General features: G+C 39.2%; 1 protein-coding gene across 4 annotated transcripts in view; it reads left to right on the forward strand.

Moving 5' to 3' along the window:
* Positions 1–24,809, forward strand: part of SYT1 (synaptotagmin 1) — a 362,867-nt gene that overhangs the window by 297,048 nt on the left and 41,010 nt on the right. For all 4 annotated transcript variants that reach the window (XM_064450060.1, XM_064450045.1, XM_064450067.1 and 1 more), the window contains one exon: positions 9,013–9,130. In XM_064450060.1, coding sequence (XP_064306130.1) covers positions 9,013–9,130 — 118 coding nt within the window. The remainder of the gene's footprint in view (positions 1–9,012; positions 9,131–24,809) is intronic.

Below are 24,809 nucleotides of genomic sequence, written 5' to 3' on the forward strand. Positions count from 1 at the left end.
GAGGATAGGTGCTCAGATTCTTACCCTGTTCAGAGAAACCCTTAAGCATGTGCCAGGTCCTCATGCGTTCTGTTTGTCTTGCCACTAGCTAACCAGCAAGTTTCTACTCGTAAGACAACCACATCACATACTTTCTCTTGCCTAATTGCCAATTCAGGAGATTTTGGAGGAGTCTGCTGTATTTTGTGGGATTTGTGATTGGGGTCATGGAAGGGAGCTGGAGGTAGTGCTGGGGGATATTATGGAGGAACATGAAAGCTGAACTGGTGTTACAGCAAGCAAGAGATGAGAGAAAGGAGGACATAGATCTGCAGGAGGTGAGTGAACCAGGCTGTGTTAGTGTCACTGCAAAAGGAACCATTTATTTATAATGTAGCTGGTGGGTTGACCTTGGCTTCATGCCAGGTGCCACCAAGCTGCTCTATCACTCCCCTCCTCAGCAGGACGGGGGGCAGGGAGAAAATGAAGTGGAAAAAAGACCTTGTGGGTCAAGACAAAGGCAGTTTAATAAAAGCAAAAACAAAGGCTGTGCACAAAAGCAAAAGGAAAACAAAGATTTTATTCTCTGCTTCCCATCAGCAGGGGATGTCCAGCCACTTCCCAGGAAGCAGAGCTTCAGTATACATAGTGGATACTCCAGAAGACAAATATCATAAATAATGAATGCCCCCCACCCTTTCTCTTAGCTTTTATTGCTGAGCGGACATCATATGGCATGGATCATCCCTTTGGTCAGTCAGGGCTAGCTGTCCTGGCTGTGCCCACCCCCAAGACCTTGCCCAGCCCAGCCTGCTGGTGAAGGGGGGAGATGTTGGAGAGAGAGCCTTGGTGCTGTGCAAGTGCTGCTCAGCAGTACCCAAAGCACTGGTGTGTTATCAACACCTTTCTAGCTACCAATACAAAGCACAGCATGATGAAGGCTATGGGGAAAGCAAGACCCAGAACAGACTGGTACAAGGTGCAAGGTCTTTTTTGTCTTGCTAGTTTGTTACAGAGGAAAGCGAAGAGGTTCTTGCAGTACAAATGGAAATACATTGTACGGTTTCAGTAATGGAGACATTGAATTCACCTGATAGCCTTTCCCTGGGCCTGTTGAATTTCAGCAGAATTTACCAGCAGCCGTAGCCATAGCATTCCATCATGACAATCGTTCCCACTTACTGGTTTGTTTAATCTGTTTGTTCTGTCTTTCATTAATTGATAATGTATGGTCATCGTAGCAAAGCTCTGTTCATGCCAGGTTTTTAATACACTACCACATCCAGTGGTACATCTTACAAGTAAGAAATCGGTAATTGATTTGATTCTTAATTACAGTTCTCTGCTGTCTACGATCCTTTTTCGGGTGTATGCTGTAATTTCAGTCCATAATGTAAAGTTTTGGAGTCAATTGCTTTTAGAAACTGAGATACTCTTGGTAGTGGAAACTACATTAACTAAGCATTAAGGTGCCCATACTTACTACAAGAGATGTTTTCAAATCAAACAAGAGTACTGTACTGTGGCTTCCTGTACCCTATCACAGGAGGACAAGGATTTTCTGTGAAGTGACAGCTATGCACATATAATATTCTAATAATTATGGAAAAGCTTTGTGATTTGTCTTCTTAGAGTGTCTGATAAGGCAAAAAACCCTAATCTTTCAAATGTATTACATTTCCTTTCAATGTTGTACTTATACTACTCACTAGAAGACCAGCCTTGTGACATGCTATAGTTAATAAGTTTTCCATGCTGTCAAAAGTAATAATATTAATGTGCCATTCAGTTAAATTAATTTTGTTTTGTGCACTGGCCTGCATAAACGTGAGTGACATTTAGAAATATGATCAGGCAGAAGCTGAGGAGAAGCCAAGTGGCAAAATAAAGCGAGATTCAATCATTAAAGCAGAGCAGCCAGCTGCAAGCATTTGTGGGTAGGCAGAGCTACAGAAAAGCAGGCTATGATGTTCAGGCATATATGTTTCTTTTAATTCATGCCTCCCTTTCTCGTTTATTTAAGAAATTCATTTTCTTCTTGTTTAATTAAGAACTCGGTATGTTTGGTAGCATGGTCTCTTGTTTGGAAATCAAAGAGTGCGTTTCTGTTAATCTTTGATTTCAAGTGCCTTCAGCCACAGCGTTTCTCATTTTGCAAGAGGAAGCTGATTGTAATGCTTTTAAACTGATGACCATGAAGTGTCATTTTCTACTAATAATAACAGTGTTTTCTCTTCCCATTTCCTCTGCTTTTCAGAAAGCAGTAATAGAAGTGCTTTCTCTACACAGTTAAAAATGTAATGAAGAGGACTAAAAGGAGGAAGCTGACAAAATCTGACTTGTTAATTTTTTAATAACATTGGCTGGTTCAAATTATTGCCCAGCTTGCTTTCCAGTCCGATTTACCACTGCGTTGTAGAATATTACATAATTGGGACAGTTAAAAGAAATGCAACCTACTATCTTTCTATATATATACTGCAATAAGAACACAGAGATTTGTGAATAATTTCCATGTTGAGTAGTGCTGTTCAGAGGGGGGGGGGGGAAAGTAGATTTTCTTTCCACAGAAAGATCCTGCCAGGTCTGTTCCTTTTAAGCAAAAGTAAAAAGTAGTGCTGGCATACAGAAGTTGTATTACAAAGCAGTCAGAGAGTAGGACTGTAGTAGGAAAATCATTCAAAAGGAATATGCAATTAAACCATTTCTTTTGGCTCTTCCTCAGTCCTACTTTATACCATGACTGTATCCCTACAGATACCACCTCCTGATACCTTTAATAAATTCACTTCATCTGAAAGATTGTTCCCTGTCTGCCCTAAAACTTCTCCCTTTTAAAACTTACCTCATGGACCTTTGCTTCTATTTCTGTTCTCTCTTCACCTAGAATCAGTCTCCTTTCCAGCTCTTCTTTAGCCCGTTGCCACTGCTAATCCCTTTTTTACAGCATCTGAAACAAGCCCTCTGGATCTTTGCCTCAAGAACCCTCTGTTTCTTCCAAGATCTCCTGCTTTGCATCTTAATTTACTTGTTATGTGGCTTGTTACATTAACAGGAGCTTCCTTTATGGCCAAGTTTGCACATTTGAAAAGGGTATAACCTGTGAAAATAGTTCTGAAATAATATTAGTAAAAGCAAACAAGAGAGACTTTGGATCACAGACACGCTATGCTTCCATTTTGTAAGACAAGTGGGTTATTCCTGTGAATAAAAACTCATCCTTGAATAACAAAACACACAGTAGGACATAATCTGTACATGTTTTATTGTTTGAAAATATTTTCTTCAAAAGTGCAGTAGGTACAGTCGTGAAGAAGGTTCTTCCTTCTCTCCAGAGGCATTTAGTACCTATTTACTCCTAGCTGTATAACAGCATGGCTGCTCTGTTCATGGGCATGAAATTCTTTTAGACAGCAAAGGAATTACTCTGCTTGACAGATTAATGGTTTAGTTGTTAAAGTCCTGAAGTTTATATTGACTGGGTTTATAGTTAACATTTTGCAAGTCTGAAATAGCTACTTCTGTAATAAGCCTTTTGATTTAAAAGGCTGGGGAGAACTCTGCCTCTCCTATTTGCTCTCAATACTTTATCCCAAAAGTACTTCATGGTCTTTGCAGTACAGTGGCACTTGGTGTGTGTAGGTATCCATGTGATAGTCTCCAGAAGTGCTATAATAATGGGCTGACACATTAGCTCCAGCTTTTCTTTCTCTTTCGGGTTCTCCTTTATCTTTCTCTGCTGCACCATCTATTTCTAGCCTATTTATGCAAACTGGTTTTAAAAGCTTCTTACTCACTTCCCACTCCTTTGCCTAACTGTGGGAGAATCATCTGTGTATTTTGGGGTCATCTGGTGCCTGATTTGCAAGCACAAGAGAAAAAGATTGTCGGCCTTTCCTCATTGTACCTGTTGCAGGTATTTTCTGCTTTGTTCGTTAACCATGTATTTATAAAAAAAATCAGTGCCTTTGAAACTGGTAATGTTACTGACGTGTAACTGACCTGCTGTAGCAATACAATTTCAGGTTGAAAGATGAAGGGGGAGCCCAACAAACAAGTATTTCCTTTTCCCAGTATGATCCCTATTTGTCCTGGGAAGTGTGGAGGAGCAATATTTTCCCAGTTGTAGATCCCGGCTATGTGTATGAATTGCTATTTCTGCCCACTTGCTATGGTGGCTTAATTGAAGTTGTGGCCAGTTCATGTCATCCATGTGATTCTCTTACTAGTATTATTTTGACACCTTTGCAGCTTAGTGTATTCGTGGCTTACGTGCCAAGAAAAGCAATTTGCTGGATTTGAGATCTCCATGTGTAGGCAGAATGCAATGGCCTCAACACTGTCTCAAGCCCATGGATGTGGGAATTAGGATTAAAGATTCTGTCATTACAGTTTACCTGGGTTTCCTGAATTTGAAAGACTCTAGCTTAGTCTATAACCCACCTTTATGCTGTTCCTGTTTTCTCCACAGAGTTTTAAAACATTTTGGTCAGTGTGAAAACTATACAGTGAACATTATGAGCTTCTATTGAAAATTTGGTTTGCGGAAGATTGTATTTTGGGTGTTCACCCGCAACCCGCATCCTAGTGTGTTTCTCTCTGGCTTATGCAAATATCCACAATCAAAACCAGGTGTTGAAGTTGGAAACCCACCTCACTGTGTTTGTAGCCTTCCTCTACTATTTTGGAGTCTTAGATCCAATTAGAAAAAAACATATGGTGCTGTGGATCATTATTTTGGTATTGTTTTACCAAGAGAGCTGCAATAATCAACTTTCTCGTAATATCTTCCACAAGAATGTGGAGAATGTTTATATTAAGAAGATAGATAATGCTGTTAGAGATTCTGCAGTGCAAATGAGAGTAATCTGCATAAATAGCATTTTTCTCTGTAGCTCATTAGAAGTGTACTGTGAAGGCAAAAATGACTACTGACAAATATGAGAAGAAACATGAGGCAAGCAGGAGCCACTTAGAGTCATGTCTAAAAAGTCCAGCTTCTCAACAGGACTTCAAATAGCCTTTTCTAAGCTGAAGAAGTGTTACCAGTGCTGTCTGTGTCATTTACGTTCTGCACCATTGCATCCTCTTTAAATGTAATGAAGTTATGAAGTTGCTTAGATGGAGAGAGTCTTTTGATTGGTGTTTAGGCATTATACATGAATAGGTTAATGCCTATGAACCTCCCAGTTGGAAGTTTCTAACACTAACTTAGAGTTTCCATCAGAGATCAAAGTAATTTACTAAATAAATTATTTATACATAGGGCTGAAAGAAATTCATAATAACAATAAGGCACCTCCATGAGATAATCACCATACCAGAAGCACTCATCTGTGCCTCATAGCCCTGCAGGGGTTTGTAATTATCTCCCGCAAACCACACCTCCAGTGATTGCTTTTTGTTGCTTCATTGCAGTGCTGCCACTTGCAGTATTTTGCCTGACAAATATTTTTACAATTTTAAAAAATCCAAGCAAAAAAATGGCTTAGGGATAGAAAAGTTGTGGCAGTCACGCAAAGAGAAAACATTAAAAATACAAGAACTATTGAAGAAATGCAGTTCATACAGATTTTAATAACAACAAAAAAGTACTAAATTAGATTCTGTAGGCATTTGAAGAGGTACCTGTGCTTTTTCTTCAAGTTATTCACTGGAATGAGCCCATCATCTGCTGCCATTTCCAATGGCTTGCTGGTGATCTATGGAAAACTGGCTGTTTACATGATGCTGGCTTCTTCTCCGTGCTTCCTGCAGCTAAAATTACATTAAAAGAGGCTAAAAATACATTAAATGCTCTCATAAAATTACTCTTCTGTGTAGACAATTGTGGTACTTGCACGGAAGCATAACATGATTACAGATGGAGAAAGGCTGGTGAGAGGTGATGGTCTCCGTGGCAATAACTGTGTTTGTAGAGTACCTCCTCCAGCCTCTGCTGAAGCACTCAGAATCAACAATCCTAACACCATTTTATGCTTACTAAACACACTCTAGTCTCAACACAAGTACACACACACAAAAAAAAAAAAAATCAAAGGAACAATTAGAAGCATGGTATTGATTTAAAAGTGCCTTCCAAAATAGATGTTTAGATAGTCTGTCAGTGAGGTACATTTCTGAGGAATACAGGGGAATATAAGTTCCTGTGCTGCTACAACCAAAGCTCCGCCTAGTGAGTCTAGAGGTGAGGGCAGAGCCCTTGAATGTCAGGTGATACGCGAGTACAAAGGTCTCTAAATGGGGGGCTAAAATGAGCTTTCAAATATACCGTTTCAGTCTTATTCAGAGCCCCATGAATCAACCAGGCTAATTTAAACCAAGTCTACCATGTAATAGAACAGTGACTGCAGAGAAAACTGGGCGGCTGGGTGAGCTGTGATCATGATAAGACAAATCAATAAGCAATTGATTTCTTCCATTCTGAACAAGCTGCAAGTGATAGATCAACTTCACCATTAGCCTAGCCAATATGGACTTCCAAACCTGAATGTCAGGGGAACAGGAGCGTGTTTAGCTGTCACCGTGCCACTGGAGGCTCAGTTAGATCTGAGCTTGAGCTGTGCAGATTGCACAGCTAAAATGTGTATTTCCATGATGCGAATCTATGATGGGATTCATAACAGTATATGCAGACAGGGAGGAATAGTAAGTCTTTCCACAGAGGTGCAGTCCCTGCTGTGAAAGACTTCTTAGGGTATTCTAGATACGAGTTTAAAATGTAAATTTTCTGATATTAGGATCTCTTCTTTTGAGCAAGGTCAAATCATGATTATAGCCCTCCTGGGTCAGATAGAGGTCTCTAAGATGCTGCTCTTCAGCTGGCCCCTTTCCAGCCTGAAGAGTCCTGATCTATGTAGCTGTTCATTGTACAGAAGCTGTATCATACCTTTGATCATTCTTGCTGCTTTTCTTAGAATCTTTCCCAATTCTATCATATCCTTTTTGAGGGGGGGAGGACACCATAACTGCACCAGTTTTCAAGGTACTGGCACGTGTGCATTCTGACAGTGTTTTTATACGTGATACACACATTTACATCATGATCTATTTTGTTGTGTTCTCTCTGAGCATTTCATAATTATACATAACTGTGTTTGTTCTGTATGTTTTCTGACCACTGGTAACCACTGAGCTGATGTTTTGCAGGGAACTATCTATTTCAATCCCTGGGTCTCATTCCCAACTTGTAATAATCAATTTAGAGTCTGTCACTTTATAGGTGTTTCATTATTATTGCAGTTTCTAAGATTTTTAAAATTAAAAGGAACAATAACTACATTATTCCATTCTTATATATACCACTCCAGTCTTTTGTTGGGAACAACAAAGAATCCCATGTCCCCAAGGAAGTCTTCTGCGACAAGCTCACGCACTTTTAGTAAGGGAGGAAGATGAAAAGTCAGAAGTATAGCTGAGTTTCTGGTACGCATTCTGCAGATGGATGTACTGCAGATGCTTATCCAAACCTGGATAAAAAGTGATTGTGTGTAAGAGCTGTTGAGAGAAGAACTGCCACTGATGCTGAAAATTTGGCTTAGTAGATAAAGTTCAGTTTCTCTTAAATGATGTGGAAACTTGAGCTCCCAAGTTGGAAAGGAGCATTTTGGTTCCTTTTACAGATGGTGAAGTCCTTAGGACATGGGCTGTCTTTTCTCTAGGAAATACCTACTCCTTCCATGAATATGTGAGCTGGTTGCTCTAAGTAGTGTATTCTCTGCTTTTTAGGTAGGGTCCTGACTTTGCCTCTTTTTCCCTTGGCTCTTTGAACCTGGTGAATTGCCATGTTCTTTTTGCATTTGTGGTACAGGGAAAAGGTGCAGAATTCCTGCAAAAAAAATAACCTAGTATCTGAACAAAAAGCTTGGATACACCCAAAAAACTTTTTAACAACTTGTTGTTGAACCCTGCCAATTTATTCTAACAAAACACTGTAACCAGAGAGATATGTCTTGATAGAAATGTACTTTATACTCTACTGCCAGAATAAACTGTGGAAACAGACATGTGCTGTAAGAACTACTGCCTTTGAAAGAGAAACATTGCTGTCTGAAATGCTTTATTGGACTGTTCAGTGTAGCCTGTTTCTTGTCTCAAAAGCAACCTTGTTACCCCCACTAGAGATACCGTTGTGCCTAAAAGGAAGGAGGAAAGCAACTCAGATCATCCTAGTGATCATTTCTAAGCAGTACTCTCCTCTCCTCTCCCTCCCCTCCATCTCCTCCCCCTCATATATCTGCAAGTTCAAATCTGTTACTTCTCCTTTTAAAACAAAGTTCCTGTAATTCTGAACACAATTCAGCCTTTCCCTCTTTGCCAGGACTGTTAAGAAGGTACTAAGCAATGGCTTGCAAAAGGTTGCATTTCGCAGCATCCCAGATGAAAGGCTGCAAGGCTGAAGGCAAAACCAAATCCTTCCAACCATTCCTGATGTGAGGAGGGATGCACCGTGTGCTTTCCCAGCCTATATCTGCCTTTTGGGTTTGTTGGGTTTTTTGCCTGTCAGATAGAAGACAATTCTTTTTTTATACGGAAAGCTTTGTGCTTTGTGGTTTTTATAATTTCTGCTTTTGTGACAAAATGTGATGAGAAAGATCCATGTTATTGTTTTGGAGAAAGCAGTCTCGTGGTTGTGCATGTGTGCGTGTTAATTGATTTCTACTGAAACACAACCTGAAAAAAAAAACAACCAGTTGTGATTCGGTTTAAAGGGTAAACGGTATTTGTGGAACCCTGATTGTCAGGGGTGAAATGCTGAACAGTAAAATTTACTTCACAGCAAGAGCATATCTTGTCATTTGGCTCCATACAGGATAGCTGCTGTGAACTCTGGTTGCTGCAACAGACTTGAGGGTATCAAGGATTTAAGCTGGGCAACTTTTCACAGATATCTCTTATTGTTCATTTGAATGTTTTGTTTAACAATATTTGAGATGTAATCCTGTTAATTTTCTGTGGGGCTTTCACAACTGTATTTTTAAAAGATACAAAAAATTATTAAAGTATAACACCATGTCTTGTTTGTTTTCACAGCAAGAAAAACTGGGTGATATCTGCTTCTCCCTCCGTTATGTGCCTACTGCTGGCAAACTGACTGTCGTCATTCTGGAGGCAAAGAACCTGAAGAAGATGGATGTCGGTGGACTATCGGGTATGTGCATGACAATCTGCTTGTAGATTTTGCAGGCTTGTAAAGGCAAAATATCAACTCATTTTCTATCAGAGATCTCTAGGTTGAGAAGGTAAGGGCTCCTGTTCACTGTCTGCAAAATGCGGTTTGTGTTTTCTGAAAGTTAGGGCATGACTGAGTATATCAGAACTCGCTCTAGCTTAAAAAAAGGGATTTCATTATACATTGCATTCCACTCCAAGACAAGGTCTGAAGAGTTAAAACAGTCAGATGACAGTGCAAGCTCTCTGTTGCCTGGAGATAAATGCAGGCTATTCAGGCAAGAGAAAAAAATCTGACTACAATTCTTATTGTCTGTTTAATCTCACAAAATGTGAGCATTTCCCTGCAGTGTTACTGATGGTACACAATAGAGGAACTCAGTGTAGGTCACCGTGCTGACTGCTGGTTGAGGTGCTAGGGTAATTGTTTGTACATTTGAAGGGCTCAGGCGTGACTGTTCCCATGCGCAGAGTTGGGAGTGCTCTGCATCTGCATGTACGCCAGCAATCAATATGACAGTCTTGTACTTGTGGTAGTCTGTGAGGTTGGTATCTCCAGCGTACTCAGTACCTACAAATAGCCCTTGTAGTCTTTCCTTGTAGTAAGGCCGTACGCACCGTGAGTGAGATGACGTGTGCCATCTCTAAGGGAGGGTGCAGTCACCACACGTGACATCAGGGCTGTGTCCCTGTGGTAGGGCTGTGTCCCAGGGACCTGGTGGAGCTCCATGTAGGCTTCTGTTCTCCGCTGTGTCTGGAATTTGGACACAAATTACTGTCTAAATTAGCTGAGACCAAATTAAATAAGAAGATGCTTTATAAGAAGAGGTCTTTCCAGGAAAATTTTATTTTATATACCTTCTGTTTAAAAGAGGCAGTTTCTGCCAACCATTGAGAATAATTCCAGCGCTGCTCTAGAACTGAAAATTTTTACAGCTGTCACTAACCCATAGATGATGTAATTGCCGATTTTGAATTAGTAAGTGACAAGAAAAAGGGGTTTTGCTTTTATTTTTATTTTAATCTTAGAACAAGGTAAGATTTATATCCAAAATACACAGAGAAATGGGAACCTTCTAAAAGCAAGCCTGAAGTTTTTATTTACTGCTTTTGATGAACAATAACAGGAGGACCTTCACAAAGTGGGAGGAAACAAGGTCTCTTACCAGTAACCGGTTTTTTTTGTTTTTTTTAAACTTGCTTCTAAAGGCTTCCACTGCATAGCCACAGGCATAATAAATAAAAAGTCATCAAAATATTCTTGTAGTCATTACCTCAATCAAGTCTAGCCTTTTCCTGTCTAAAATGGGCACTGGATTAAGACACGCCACTAATAGTTTCCCTAACGCTCATACTGAACCAGTTGCAAATTAATGTTCTCAAGCACATTTACCTCCTAATTGTTTCCTAATGGAAGATTAGATTCTCCTAATGAGGAAGTGTGGCATTTTTTGACTGCAGTGTAGCATCTACATTCTTTTCCTAGCTTTGAGAGAAATGTGATGGATAATGGGTACTCAGCTCATAAGAAAAGAAAGAAAGGAAGAGGGGAAGCACTAATGAACTGAAGACCTTCTACGAACTTCAGATGGAAAATATAATGCATTCTGTTGGAAATAACCATGAGGAAATGAATGGGCTTAGTCCCCTGTATGTCCTGAAGCACACTGAGGATATTTAAATATATTTCTAGGGGGTGACAGGTTTTGTTCTCCTTTTTTAGGGCCATGCCAAACTACGAACATCATGTTCTCTCAGAGGCAAACAAACCCAATGGGATACCATGGTTGTAGCAGGAATTCAAATGTCGCTGACAGTGATAAATGGCAGTTAGTGTGGTATTCCTGAGGCAGTAATTATAGATGAAATAATGTTGGTTTAAAGTGGATCCAGTATCTTTCATTAGGGAATTTATCTTTTGAATAAATTATGCAGAAATAACTTTTGAAATCAAGCTGAGATTCTGTTGTCATTATTCACACTAAATAATACCTACTCTCAAAGTACAGTACTGCTAAGTGGTAATGAAGGTGACAGGATTTTATCTCAATTAGAGAATGCTTTCCCCACTAGTTTTGTTATTTTCTCTAGATACTAAAATGGCTTTTCGTTTTGCAAAACTGAAAGTTTTGCATTGCAGTGGAAGTGGGAAGATGTTAACAATCAAATGTGATCTCAAACCGAATATTACCTATATACTCAACAGCACTTACTGTCACCAAGGGAAAGCCATTAGCAAGAGGTGAAAATTATATAGTTGACACAGATGGGGAAAAAATCTTAGAAGTTTGTAAAAAATAGGCAAAGTATCTGTTTTTTGAGTTTAGAATATGCCTTTTTGTTATTCTCTCCTATTTTGGAGAAGATGCTGGAAAAGTAGAAGACAAACATTTGGAAAGGACTCTGCTTTCTCTTGCATCCAGTCTTTATGCCTCTCTGAGGAGTTTATCTGCCTTGCAGAAAGGAGGAGCAAGGCCCTGGCTCCTGCAGGACATCTGAAGTAGCACCACCAAGCATTCCCAGCACAGCGGCAGGCAACCTTGCAGTTTCCTTCTGGCCACTTCTCTCCACATCTTGAGTATTACTGACTGCTGCTAGTAAATATCTGCTGTACCTTTGCACCTCAACGATGTGGAAAGTTTTAGCATTTATGTTATCTTTAGTCCCAATATAAAGAACCAGTCACTGTGGCTCAGCACCTGCACTTCTATTCAGTAATTTATTAAAAATTGGACTACATCCATAATTGTGATCAATCAGGCTTTAAAGCATGCTTGATTTTCAACATGTATATTTTGTTTTGCAGTTAAGAAAGTACCTATCAAAAGCAAGAGACCGATCAAAGTAGATTGAAAGTACCACCTTTCCTAGCATTTCTACAGGCTGAAATTCTACTGGTGAAACCTTAACCCTGCTAGTCAGCATATATATCCCATTTAATGGTTATTACAGTTGCCAAAAAAAAAAACCAAACCTTTATCTCCAGTGTTTTGAATTTTTCCATAAATTTTATTAGCAGTCAAAAGCCAAGCACAAATTACTTTGGAAACAGACAATAGAAGACAACAGACTAATCATCAAATTCATTAGACTCCTTGTAACAAAACCAGATCACCCATCTGAGCAATAAACTCCCAGGTCTTAAACTTAATTGCAACATCAGGCTGTGACTAAAGCAAACCTTGGCTCAAACACTGGAACCATTCAGCCTGAGCTCGTCAAGTCACCACAACAAGTGGAAATTATTACTTTTGGTGAGCAATGGCCTCTGGCAAACAATTATGCATGTTTTAAAATGGCATTTTCATTATTTAAATTATATTCAAATGCATTTTTAATGAATCTGACATCTGGCAGGTGATATGTAGGAATGTAAGCTATAAAGAAATTATTTTTATTTGTCTGAATTTGGTAAACTCGGGTTACATGGCTTTATAGGTATCCTTCACACCTGGAGTACTGTGTACAGTTCTGGTCCCCGCTCTACAAAAAGGATGTGGACAGACTGGAAGGGGTCCAGAGAAGGGCCACCGAGATGATCAAAGGACTGGGAAGCCTGCCAGATAGGCTGGGAGAACTGGGTTGTTCAGCCTTGAGAAAAGGAGGCTCAGAGGGGATCTCATCACCATGTACCAGTACTTAAGGGGCAGCTACAAAGAAGATGGAGACTCCCTTTTTACAAGGAGTCCCATGGAGAGAACAAGGGGAATGGACACAAGTCGCTCTTGGGGCGATTATGATTGGGCATGAGAGGTAAATTTTCCACAGTGAGGACAGTCAACCATTGGAATAATCTCCCCAGGGAAGTGGTTGACTCAGCCACGTTGGACACCTTCAAGAGTCGTCTGGACAGGGTGCTGGGCCATCTTGTCTAGCCTGTGCTCTTCCTAGAAAGGTTGGACTAGATGATCCCTGAGGTCCCTTCCAACCTGGGATTCTGTGACTCTGTGATTCACCCAAGATGTCTACAAGACTTAGGTCTTAGAGAAAATCAAGGGAACTTAGAATCCCAAGTCACTGTGGGTTGTTTTTTTTTTTTAATTTCGTTTAGATGATTTGCAAAATTGGAAGATTTCAAAGCCAGTTTGCAGTTTAATCTCTCCAAACAGGCCATAGAGATATAATCTGACTACTTCCTTGATAAGGGCACAATGCAGCTCAGCAATGCCGTTCAGCTCACAAGGGTCATCTATGAATTATGATACTTCATTCAGGTTTACAGTCCCTTCTGCTGCAGAAAGAGGGCAGGAATTATTTGCAACTCCCCTATGAGATATTAATCTAAAAAAAAACTGGTAGTGGTTTCAGATACAGATCTAAATGAGTATAAAACTTGCCTAAATTCATTTTAATCTTGTTTTGTGTTTGTATTTTTTACTTATTTTCTAAAGAAAAGATGGTCATTTAACCCTCAGCACATCTGACTGGCAGCTAAATGTGGTTTGTACAATAAATATAGAGCTGCTTTTTATTACATAGGAAGATTCCCAATATTAATACACATTTATGCAGGCAATTCTAAAGATTTCCAAGTATTTAGCTATACCAGCCATTTGTATTAATTTTTATTCCTAACATGAAATAAAAGCTTTCCTTTCACCTTCCAGCAGCTTTCCCTGCTTTGACCAAGCCAATTGTTGAAATAAATTACCTGAATACATTGAAAAGCGTTTTCCCTCTGAACCTTCAGAAGAGACTGGGGCTGGCACCTGAACAGACTCTTGATGCGTGTTTAGCTACCCAGGCCCTTCGGCTTAAATACCGTTTTTAAGAACTTTAGTGGCTGTACATATTGCTGCCAAAATACTGTTTTATACCAAAAAGTCATCTCTTACTAGCTGATAGTAAGTGTTATCCTTAACATAGCTTATCATCTTTTCAGGATTATTTTCAGTATAGTTTATTCCTTCTAAAAATCTTTGAAAGCTAATGTGGTTTTGTTCTATGCTTAGCTTTTAGTCAACCTAATTACCAGGAATCTATCCTAGTAGCAAGCAATGTACCCTTCCCTTATCTCCTCGGCACTGCTGCCTCTCACCACTCTCCCCAGTCAGACCCTGAGTTTCAATGGGGAGAAGATGGCCTAGCTGGCATCAGCTCAGGTATTGCATTGGAACTGTTGACAAGTAGGAAATATTATAGCAGACCCTAAACCATACCTGCTTATGCTGAATTAATGCTTAGGAAGAACTGCAAGGAGAAGAGGACTGTGATTGGATCCATGGGCTCTTCCTTCCACAGAAAGCTGCAGGTACAGCCGTGAAGAGAAAGCGGCCTGCAATCTGGTCCATTATGTGTGAAAGCTAATCTCAATATTTATGAGTTATAAATAGAAAATACACAGCACCTCTTTGTGACTGCCAAGCAAGTACTATAAATCAGAACCATCTCTGGGGACCAAATGGTACTATAGCAGAAATAAAGCTGGTTTTCTACAATTAGACATTTATTTTGAATATTGCATTCAAATTCAAAAGACTTGGTTGGATGTCTTATAAGAGAATAGAAAAATTAAAAATTGTTTAGAGACCAGCTCTTTGAAGACAGAGTGAATGCTCATGAATTATGCAGTCAGAGCATTCACTTTAATAACTTCATTAAAGCATAAGAAACCTTAAAAGCTAGCTGACACGACTGCAATATTATAAGAAGAGAAATACACCATTAGTGCCATGGCCTTGCTATAAGCCATATTGTAAGCATAACTCAGTGAATATTAAGAGAAAAGAAAACAGCCTTATTAAAAGACAAAAGTGAAAATAAACAACAAACACCACCACCACAACAGCTGCATTTACAACTAGGCTAATGCTAAAGAACCCAACAGAGATCAGTACCAAGAGATATTTTAAGATCTCTACTTACTGTAAGGATTTCTACAACATCTAATATGTCGGTATGTACTGTAATACACTGGCAGAACTTCCAACAGTAGATGGCTGCAGCAATACATCTCTCCAGTGCTCGCAAAGCAGTCTCACGCCATTGCAGTAAATTCCCTGTGAGCTCCCACAGTGGTGCTGGGATGGGTCACCAAATCTCCATCATGTTAAAATCTTTCTGTCCTGCCTGGAAGAACATTCAAGTTGGTGATATCTACCTTAAGACTGGGCAGTAGTAAGGAGCAGGGGTCTTGTCTGAAATGGTCCTCTTTCAATGGGTAAATAAGGTCTTGGGGATTTGTTTCTTCTAATCCCAAGTCAAGCCAAACCACCACCTTCTTCAAGTTAAAAGCTGAAGGCAGCGATTCCAAAATCAGACTATATTCCAAATTACAATGTATTAATCAGATAAGCCATGTTAAAGGATAGATAAACTCTGATATTCCAGGGCATTTTGGAGGGTTTTATGAGTAAGCTGTCAGGAAATTTTCCATTTTGGAGTGAGTTACACAATTTCCACTGAATCATATGCTACAGCCTATTGCACAGAATAATATATTGTATTGGATGAACCATCAATTTTGGCAATTCCTCCAAAGAACCAGAGTCAAATTGTTCTGGTCTTTTTTTCCTCCAATGCTTAAAATGAGGACAAATAAATTGTGCCTGCTGATTACCAGTGAAGATGTACAAAACCTATAGGCATTGCTCTGAAAAACCGTAGGAAAAACACTGTGCCGAAAAAGTGCCTGGGCTCAGGAGGTGTTTGAACAGCTTCTTGATCTGAGAGAGGGAAAAAAGCTTATTGTATGTGTACATCCCCTTAGTTGTACACACTGACCAAAGGTACAGGAGGTCAGCACCCAGCTGTGCAGACTCTGCCAGCCAGTAATCATAATTTTCTGCCATTGCTATTGACTTCCTCCCACCCTCCCTTCCCCAAAACAGAAGGCAGAAAGTCTTCTTATCCTTTATTTAAATAACCACAACTAAACAATGCATTTTTTGTGTGTTTGTATGCATGCTTCTTCCTGATTAAATTATGGTATGTTTTTATTTGGTTATGCAGTCCCAAAGCAAGTGTGAAGATGTGTGTGTTAATTACCTGTATGAAAATGAGGTAGTTAATACTTTTGGTTTTCAAGCTCTATCTACAAGAATTTCATAGCAATGTGAGTGGCTGTAAAATAGATATAGAAATACTGTAGATAGATTCTGGAGTCCTTAGGGAAATTAGTCAGTTCTCTTACAAGTAAGTTTAATTTATTTTTATTCTCTGAAAATTGCAGCCTACGTCTTTTCTTTTAATGGGTTTGAAGAAAAAAGAATTAAAATATGAACTCAAAATGTAAATGTCTTTTTTCATCTCTATAAATACAGTTTAGATCAGTGCTTAAATGTTCACAGAAGGTGAGAGCGTAACTGACAGTATTTCCTCTTCCAGACTGTGTAAAGTCATACAGTTTTTAAGACAGCATGATGAGCATTTTATTAGCACTGTTAATGCAGTCGAGGTTTGATTAAGTTTGGAGGAATTTCTGAAGAAATAGAAACAACTTTAAATTAAAGTTTGTACGTTACTTTAAATCCCACAGGCCTTTTTTGTTTGTTTAATCCCTTGTGGGCAAGAAAGATGATTAGTTTCTGCTAGATCTTTATGTGGTTACTTCTTATACGCCTCCTGACTCAGTTTCCAACATGTAACTCCTTTGTGTGCACATCTCAACAGAAGGAAACATTTCACAGATTAGACCCTTGATCCTGATCCTGAATTATCCTTGAAGGGAGTAGGGGTTGAATGCTGAGAAGGGAACCGCACGTCTCCTCCAGTGCAATGTGCTGAAAGTATGTCTGTGATAACAGAGAAAGCGTATACTGTAGTGTAAGGAGCGACAGGAAAACAGGTGTGTCTAGCTCTTTGTTGGTATCATAACTTTACATATGTGCTTTATGGGTGATAGTTGTTCAAATCTGTTCACACATTGGGCAAGTGAAGCTCTCTGCTGGCAGCTAAGATGCTAAAATGCTTATCATTCAACAAAAATGGAAATGAAGTCTTTCCCATTGCCAATTCCAAAATTTATTTCCCAAAACCTTTCTAACTGAAGGTGGGAGTCAAGTGCTGCCCTTTCTTCTGTTGATGCAGTTCTCCAAAAAGGCTCCATTACCCTTCTTCAGGTAACAGGAGAGACATATAATCTTGTTGCTGACTGAGATTGAGGTGCCAACATTCAGTTATTCTCATTGTGCTTTCTGTGTGTCTCAGGATAGTGATATGAATCTCAGAGGGATTACCCTTCCAAATATTTTATCCCTCACTTTACTTCCATGATGTTATTGATGAGGTAGAAAAGCCAGCATTTAGGCTTTCTTTTTTCCTTCCAGCATAGGCCGTGCTGCCTAACAGCCACCTTGTTCTAGTTGAGTCAGTCATGGGGGTTTGATTAACCGCAAATTACCTGCCAACAAGGTGGAAAAGTGAAGCCCAGAAATACCACTTTTCCCCTGTAAAGAAGTTCCTGTGTGGTGGAGGTGAGAATTTACCTGGGTTTAATTCCTAGCTACAGTTTCTTGTGCTTTTGTTTATTAGCAGTGAAAGTCAACACACGGGTACCCTGTCTTCATGAGGGTCTTCTGTATCATTATTAATGCATCTTTACATCTTCTTTGGAATAAACTGAATAACTGAGCTCTTCAGACATATTATTGTAAAGTGTATGTGTCACTTTGTGAAACATTCAGATGTTTCGAAGGGGAAAACAAGGCTGGGCATGAATGAAGTATCCACACAAGCAACACCCTTTATTTTAGCTATTTAGTTTATTTAGGACAGCTAAAGTGCTAGGCAATTGTTTTACAAAGCTAAAGATAAGAGAAGAATCTGGCCTTTTTTTTTCACCCTTAACAATATGATTGGTTTTAAACTAAAAACTGTGGGTTTTTTCCTCTATTATACCAGTCTTGTTGATAAGATGGTGCCAGATGTGTTCCTCTCAGCTGATGGATCTATGACCAATATAATGCAAGAGGAAAACTGGTAATACGGAGGGAACATCTGAAATTTCATAATTGTTAGTGCAGTGACTTTAGTCTATAGAAGGGAATTAAGATTTTTTTTTCCTCTTTTGTTTATTAAGCTTTTTTCTGTCTTGTTGATGAATATGCTATTGCTCATTCCCCACATGAATTCCTTTCATTTCTGCTGAGCTGTCTTCAGGTTTACAAACAGCAACTTTTTTTGCTGTCTTTAGATCAAAATAATTTATGTGCAGGGGTTTCTTGCAGCATCCCAACACATTAGATATTAATTGAATAATTATTGAATAGTAAAATAGATAACTTTCATTGAGAAAAGTCGCAAATAAAACACAGATCACATAGCATCTGCCCAGCATCTGTGCCAACAGACATAAACTTCTTTATTTGACTGCAAAATTCAAATGTTATGTAACACAACTGACCAACGTGCAATGGGTAACATTTAGAGGTTTTCTTGTAAACTGTGCCTAAAACAAAATCTGTCACAAAGAATTCCACCCCCTGCAAAGCTCAGCTGTTTTCTACTTTTTTGTGAAGGCAAAAGGGAGGGTTTTTAAGCTCTGTATTGTGAGCTTTGTCACAACATAATCTCTCTCAGATTTGAGTTTGTCAAAAACCAAATAAAGATACAGATATACATTATAAAACTGTGCATGATCTCATAGTAGGCAGAACCAATTTTTAATTCCTGTCCTGTAAGTAGTGACACAAAAGGATTTCAGGATCCAAATGTAATCTCCACAGCTCAGCAGCACCTCTGCAGGAATTTCGTCAGGTTAGAGAAGTAAGGGGTCCTGTTTAATCTCAGCTCTCAAGCCCAATTCGTGGAACTGCTTTTTCTTCAGATTCCCAGTGCTATCGCAGAACACTTTACATATACAGGTCTTCAGGTTAAATCCACCTTTCCAGTGAAGAGAATATGATAATATCCTGATTGAGGCCTGGTGAGAAAGCATCTTACATTCTGTTTGAGCCTCTCCAGAAATCTTTGCGGTACAGCTGGCTCATTACAATGTTGTTCGGAGGGGATGCGTTTCTGCAGTAAGTTCCAGGAAGCTGGGTTGGAGTGCTGAGCTATATCGGTTGCTTCCCATCAGCAAACCGTCACATGCTTGTCAACATTTGAGGGATGCTAAAAGTAGTGATTATGAGAGCATGCAACATAACGGGTTGTTTAAGTTCAGGAGCCCTGGCTATGTGGGATGTGAAGAAATGCTTATGTAAGGAAGGGGCAGCATCAGCAAGTCTTGCACTGCAAATTGTTTCAGCTGGTTGGAAGCTAAGTTAATTCAGGCTGCTCCCTCATGGCTAAAGAATAGACAGGGGAATGTTTAATTAAAAAGAAGTGCGTATTACTTTACAAATAAGGTATTTGGGATCTGGGTCTTGAAAACTGTGGGAGCAAAGTTGTTTCTGGGAGAGGTTTCTGCTTTTGTCATTCAAAGTCACTTTCACTGGGGCTAAGCAAGCTTCAAGAGTATCGGACCAAAGTCCTTCCTGGATGGTGGAAGTCGGGAACTGGCTCAGCCATTCCCAGAGACTATCCGTAGTGCCCCACTGTTGAGGAACATCTACTTCAGGAACTTACTCTCTGGCTTCTGGTCAGGAAAGCAGCTCTTGACAAGACCAATCTTTCCATCTGCTGCTCTGCTCAGCCTTTGTGACTGGTAGCCCCTGTGGGAGATCGAGTGATTTCCTAAATTGATCAAGTTCTTTGACCTTAGAATTAGTCAAGAAATAGACTCAAGTATGAAAAAAAATTGCTTTTATCTAACCTGTGCATGGATTGTTTCTTTTTGATCAGCATTTGAATTCTCCTCACAACAAAATGGAGTAGTATAAGAGAATCCACACCAAAGCATAGACAATCATTTATGTTTCATAAATGCAATTTTTCAGACAAGCACATCTTTCACGTACACCAGTGCTTAATTTCCTTTGTGTAATAATGTCTACAAAATTATAAAATTCCAATTGCTGTCGTGTCTAGGTATTTTGGTTCTCAGCTTCAGATTCCATCAGGTAGCAGGCAATATGGGCTTGATAGCTTTTCAGCCTTGAGGTTGGTGAAATAATGGTCCATTGTATTAAGAGTTGGCAAAAGGCTAACAGTAGTTCTCCAGTACTTTAAAATATACTTCTGTGAGCAGTGGAATTATAAGGTGTGATTTTCTTTACATTTCAGATTGTGACTGGGTATTCTGATGTCTAATAAAATACGTGCTTCAACTGAAACCTTTTTCCACAGTTTGAACATCCATATCTCTCTCACATATATATTTTCTGGTGCGTAATAAGAAGTGAGACCATGCTGCAGTTTTCACCTCATATAGAGATACTTAGTAGGCTCCCTCTATTCCACCTGGCTGCCTACTTTCACAAAGCTTGTAGGAATTTAATATCCTTGAGAGGCTTGTGATCCTGTCAACTTAGATTAACACCGGCCAATATACTAAAAAGGTATGGAAAGGGGGCAGTCAGTCACCAGATCAGTACTTGCTCACAAGGAAGACAGAATGATTACCTACACTATGTTTCCTTGGGAACCCAAACAAAAAAAAAATGTACTTTCTTTTATTGCAAATCCAGTGTCAAACATGGTTTGATGATTCATATTTAATCTATTCTCATTTTCTTGCCGTGTGGTGTTTTTTTTCTTTCTTTCTGATATCTGGATAAAGGCAATTTAATACTTCTTTTTTTTTAATCTATATAGCTGCTCCAAATCATTCCGTTACTTCCTCTCTAGTTTTAATTGCTTTTCATGCATAGGAGACCCTGAATCTGAATAACCTAAGCCATATCCTGATTTTAGAAAACAAATTTTGGCTCTGTTGGCTGCTGGCATCATACTTCAGCAAAAAGCATGGTCCCCAAGCGTTCCGTTGCTGTGCATTTGCATACAGGTTTGCTTTCTGCAGAGCATTCACAGGATAAGCACTTTGGCTTTTCTTGTTTACATGCTGTTTGCTGTATTTTCTCTCTGTGTACAATTCCAGCGTATTTGAATCCTGATGGGGTAAGTGGAAGGGAAGACTAGCGTCAGCCACAGTGCTGCTGCTTGACCTATCCAGCACACCCATCTTTTAGAAAAACCCAGTCATTTTTCACCAGCGCTTTGAGGTACATTCAAATCTGCTTTGGCATCTGTCCAGCCCTGCATAATATCAAGCAGGGGACATCCTGTCTGAGAGAACAGATTGTTAGTTCAATTATATTCCTGAAATTGAGTTAAATTTCCATGAAAACTGCTTCAAATGTGAAGAACCCTAGGGGAATGGGGGCTTTTTTGTTTGTTTGACTTATATTACAGCAATCAGGCATAGTAAATGAGATGCATTGTATAAGCGTGTGTTCTGTGCACTGTTTACGGCTGTTTATCTCATGTGTTTGATAACAGGGTGAAGTAAGTAAATTGATAGTGCTGCCATCTATAGACAAGAGAAAGTTATTGTATGTGGCTTGGTGAGAAAGGTGGGGGAGCTTGGACTTCTCTGAAATTTTGTGGATGATGTTCTGTTGTAACCAAAGAGGATATGGAAAAGCTGTAAGCTGCTTCTCCATATGATTTATGACAATTCCTCGGTAATGGTGATCAAATTTTATGCCATTGGCCTGGGTTTCCAAAGTATAACACAGTAATTAAACAGTCCTTCAGTATCTTTGGTTCAGACTTGGTTAGAAGCACTGTCTTGGGGCCATTGCTAATCTTACTAGACTGAGAAGTGTATTTTCGTAGTCAGGATCGTGTCTGGTATATTGAAAAGAATGGTAGCCTTCCTGTAATACATAGCATTTCAGTCCATTTTTTGGTAAAAGGACAGATGGTGCGATTTTTCTGGCAGAGATCCAAGCATCCATATGGTACACTAGTGTGCTGTATTAATTCCAGTGTTGTTTCATTGAAATATAACGTTCTGGTCAAATGCAAAGCATTCATGCTCAGTTTTATATTTTTACCTTTGTTTTTCTCTGTTAATTTTTATTTATTCTCAGAAGTATAAAAGCCATCTTCTCCATCTGCCAGTTTCATCTTTCTATGTACAGTGAATGTTTATTTTCCTCCTTGTCTCTTAAATTGCGTACGTATCTTAAGAAGTGAAAACTGGCTGTAACACACAGAGTTAGATTCTGCCATTCCACAGCACACCAATAAGGCATATTTTCATATTGTCCCACTGATTTCCATCAGGTGAAGTTTCTATTTTATCATGTAAAGGGTAATAGAACTCAGATTTTGAATTTTTTTAAAATGCTGTTTTGTTTAAACATCTACGTGGCCACAGAATCAATAACAGCTTTGGCTATTGCAGGAGCACTCTGTTGACTGGATGTTTGTTCTGCTTGTGCATAAATGAATGCCACCTTTTTGCCTCTAGGAAACAAGGAACGTTGCCTATCATCGTCTGTGTTTTTTATTTCTTGTCAACAATTTCTATGTGAATTTTCTATGAGGATAATGAAATAGTCTGAATAGCACATATTCCTAAATGATCTGCAAGCCATATTAAAGAGAAACAGCGCAGCAATTAGACAGTATCTCACAAACTAATCAGAATGAAAGAAATAAGGCATATAAGAAACAGTAAATCACTTAATGACTTAATCAGTTTAACATGATAAATAAAGATACTCCGCAAGATGGAAAAAAAAACCCTCACTAATTACAGTGAAAAGTATTTGAAAGAAATTGCCGCAAGCTGCCAGGAAGGCAAAAATTTTGGGTTCATAAAAGACACAGAGGGTTGCCATCTATGCATCACCAAAGACCGGACAAGCTAACACAGTCACATCACGATTCTGACAATGGTCATAAAAAACAAACCACTGTAGAACAGCACGAGATTTTCAATAGCCACACTAATCCACATAAAGCCTGCCTTTTCCTCTCTGAAGTCCTGGTAAGCTGAAGCATTAAAATTGGTTCAAATGCATATTTTCAAACTTTACATCAACAGATTTGACAGCTTGTGCTGACATCAGACCTCCAGTCTGTTATGAGCGTGAAGCTTAATAGATAATATACTAATAAACTAAGAGCGATGAAAGGCAAGACAAGCCTTACTAAAACAACCAGGAACTTCTGCTAACATTTTCGTTTCAAAAAAGGACAATTCATGAATTTGAACTCCAGTGGATGACAGGAGGTTTGGATTTCTTTCTTCTCCAAGCATGAATAGACCATTGGTACCTCTTTATTTGTCCCCTTGCATATGCAAAAAAGTGGCATTCAATTATTCTTATGAGGCAGACAATTTTTAATAGACAAAATGAATGACCATATACAAACAACTTTGTACTTAACCATGGAAGAAAATTACTAAGTAAAACTGTGAATTTTACAGTGATTTTTAAAAACAGGAGCATAGAAATTTGGCCACATTTTGTAAGTCATTTATGTGTCTTGAGATACAGAATTAGAAGTCAGATGGGATTTTTCAGTAATTCTCTGAAAGGTGCTTAGCTATGTACTTTTGAAAATCCCATCCATACTTAGGCTTTTAAATACACTGCAAACTGTACTTTTACTATCTTTTCATGATTTAGTCAGTCACACTGACCAAATTTTCACTGAATCAGCAGTCCAGGGCCAAGCCTTGATAAACTGAAAAGCAGAAGGTTGGTGTCTTAGTTACATCAGAACTCCTTAACACAGCTCTGACAGCACAGAGAAGCTGTTAAATGGGGTTTTTTTCAATTAATTAGAGGACTTAAATTCAAGAAATACGTTCTAATAGTTGAGGTTTCATAGATACTTCAGGCCTTAAGTTAATGCTTACCTGAGTCTCTTAGATATGCAGTCAATAGGGAAATGACAGAGTGCATGTGAATTTAATAATCTACCAGGTGACTTGGACAGCCAAATGTGAAAGGGAGCACTCAGAAGAAAAATGTGCATATTGCTTATTCCCTTGAGCTCTTTTGTCCAAAAGCTGATTCCTGCATGTCAATAAACCATATAGGGCTACATGATAAAAATATTTAAAGGAGAGCTTAGACTAGTAAGTGCTCTTGCCTTTCTGTAGGCATCAAACCAAAACCAAAAGAGAAAAACTTCAACTCTATTTGTCTGAGAAGTACCTCTAGCATTTCTCAGGGAGTCTCTAAACATTAGTATTCCAAATGGCTCTACAAATGCAGTTGCATGAGGCAGTGAAGATATGGGTGGCATGGGAATGTGACTAATTTAGTAGTAGCTTCTGCTCTGAACCTTCAGAGAAATCTTACTTTCTGGTTCCCACTTTAGTGTATGCTTTGTGGGTGGGCTTTGACTCATAACTTCCTAACATAAAATGCTTGTATGATTCCAGCAAGGTAAAATCTTACGAACTAGACCTTCATCTGTTCTCATCCACCTCCGTGTCCTAACCAGTGGTTTGCAAAGTCAAGACATTTCCTACGAGATGTCCTCCTTGTCCCAGGAGCCTTTCCCTCTCATTTTGTGTCCAGATTCAAGAAGAGGGTTTAGTTTCCTAACCACCAGCCAAGGCTATACCCGGGTTGATGGGAAATGGTCAGAGGTGGTGGAGGATTAAATTCTGTCATGTTGAGTAGGAACATGTCCGGGGTTCCTGCTTCCCTGGCTCCTGTTCTGCTCATGAAAACCTGGTCCTCAGAACTACCTTCTCTGTTTCCAGGGACAGCTCCTTTTTTTTTTTTACCGAGCATGTAAAGGCTGTACTTTGTGCAGAGCTTGGTCACAACCTCTCAGTCTGTCTCTGTGCTAAGCATGAGCTG

The sequence above is a fragment of the Phalacrocorax carbo genome, chromosome 1 (genome assembly GCF_963921805.1).
Source record: "Phalacrocorax carbo chromosome 1, bPhaCar2.1, whole genome shotgun sequence".
In the NCBI taxonomy this organism is placed as follows: domain Eukaryota; kingdom Metazoa; phylum Chordata; class Aves; order Suliformes; family Phalacrocoracidae; genus Phalacrocorax; species Phalacrocorax carbo.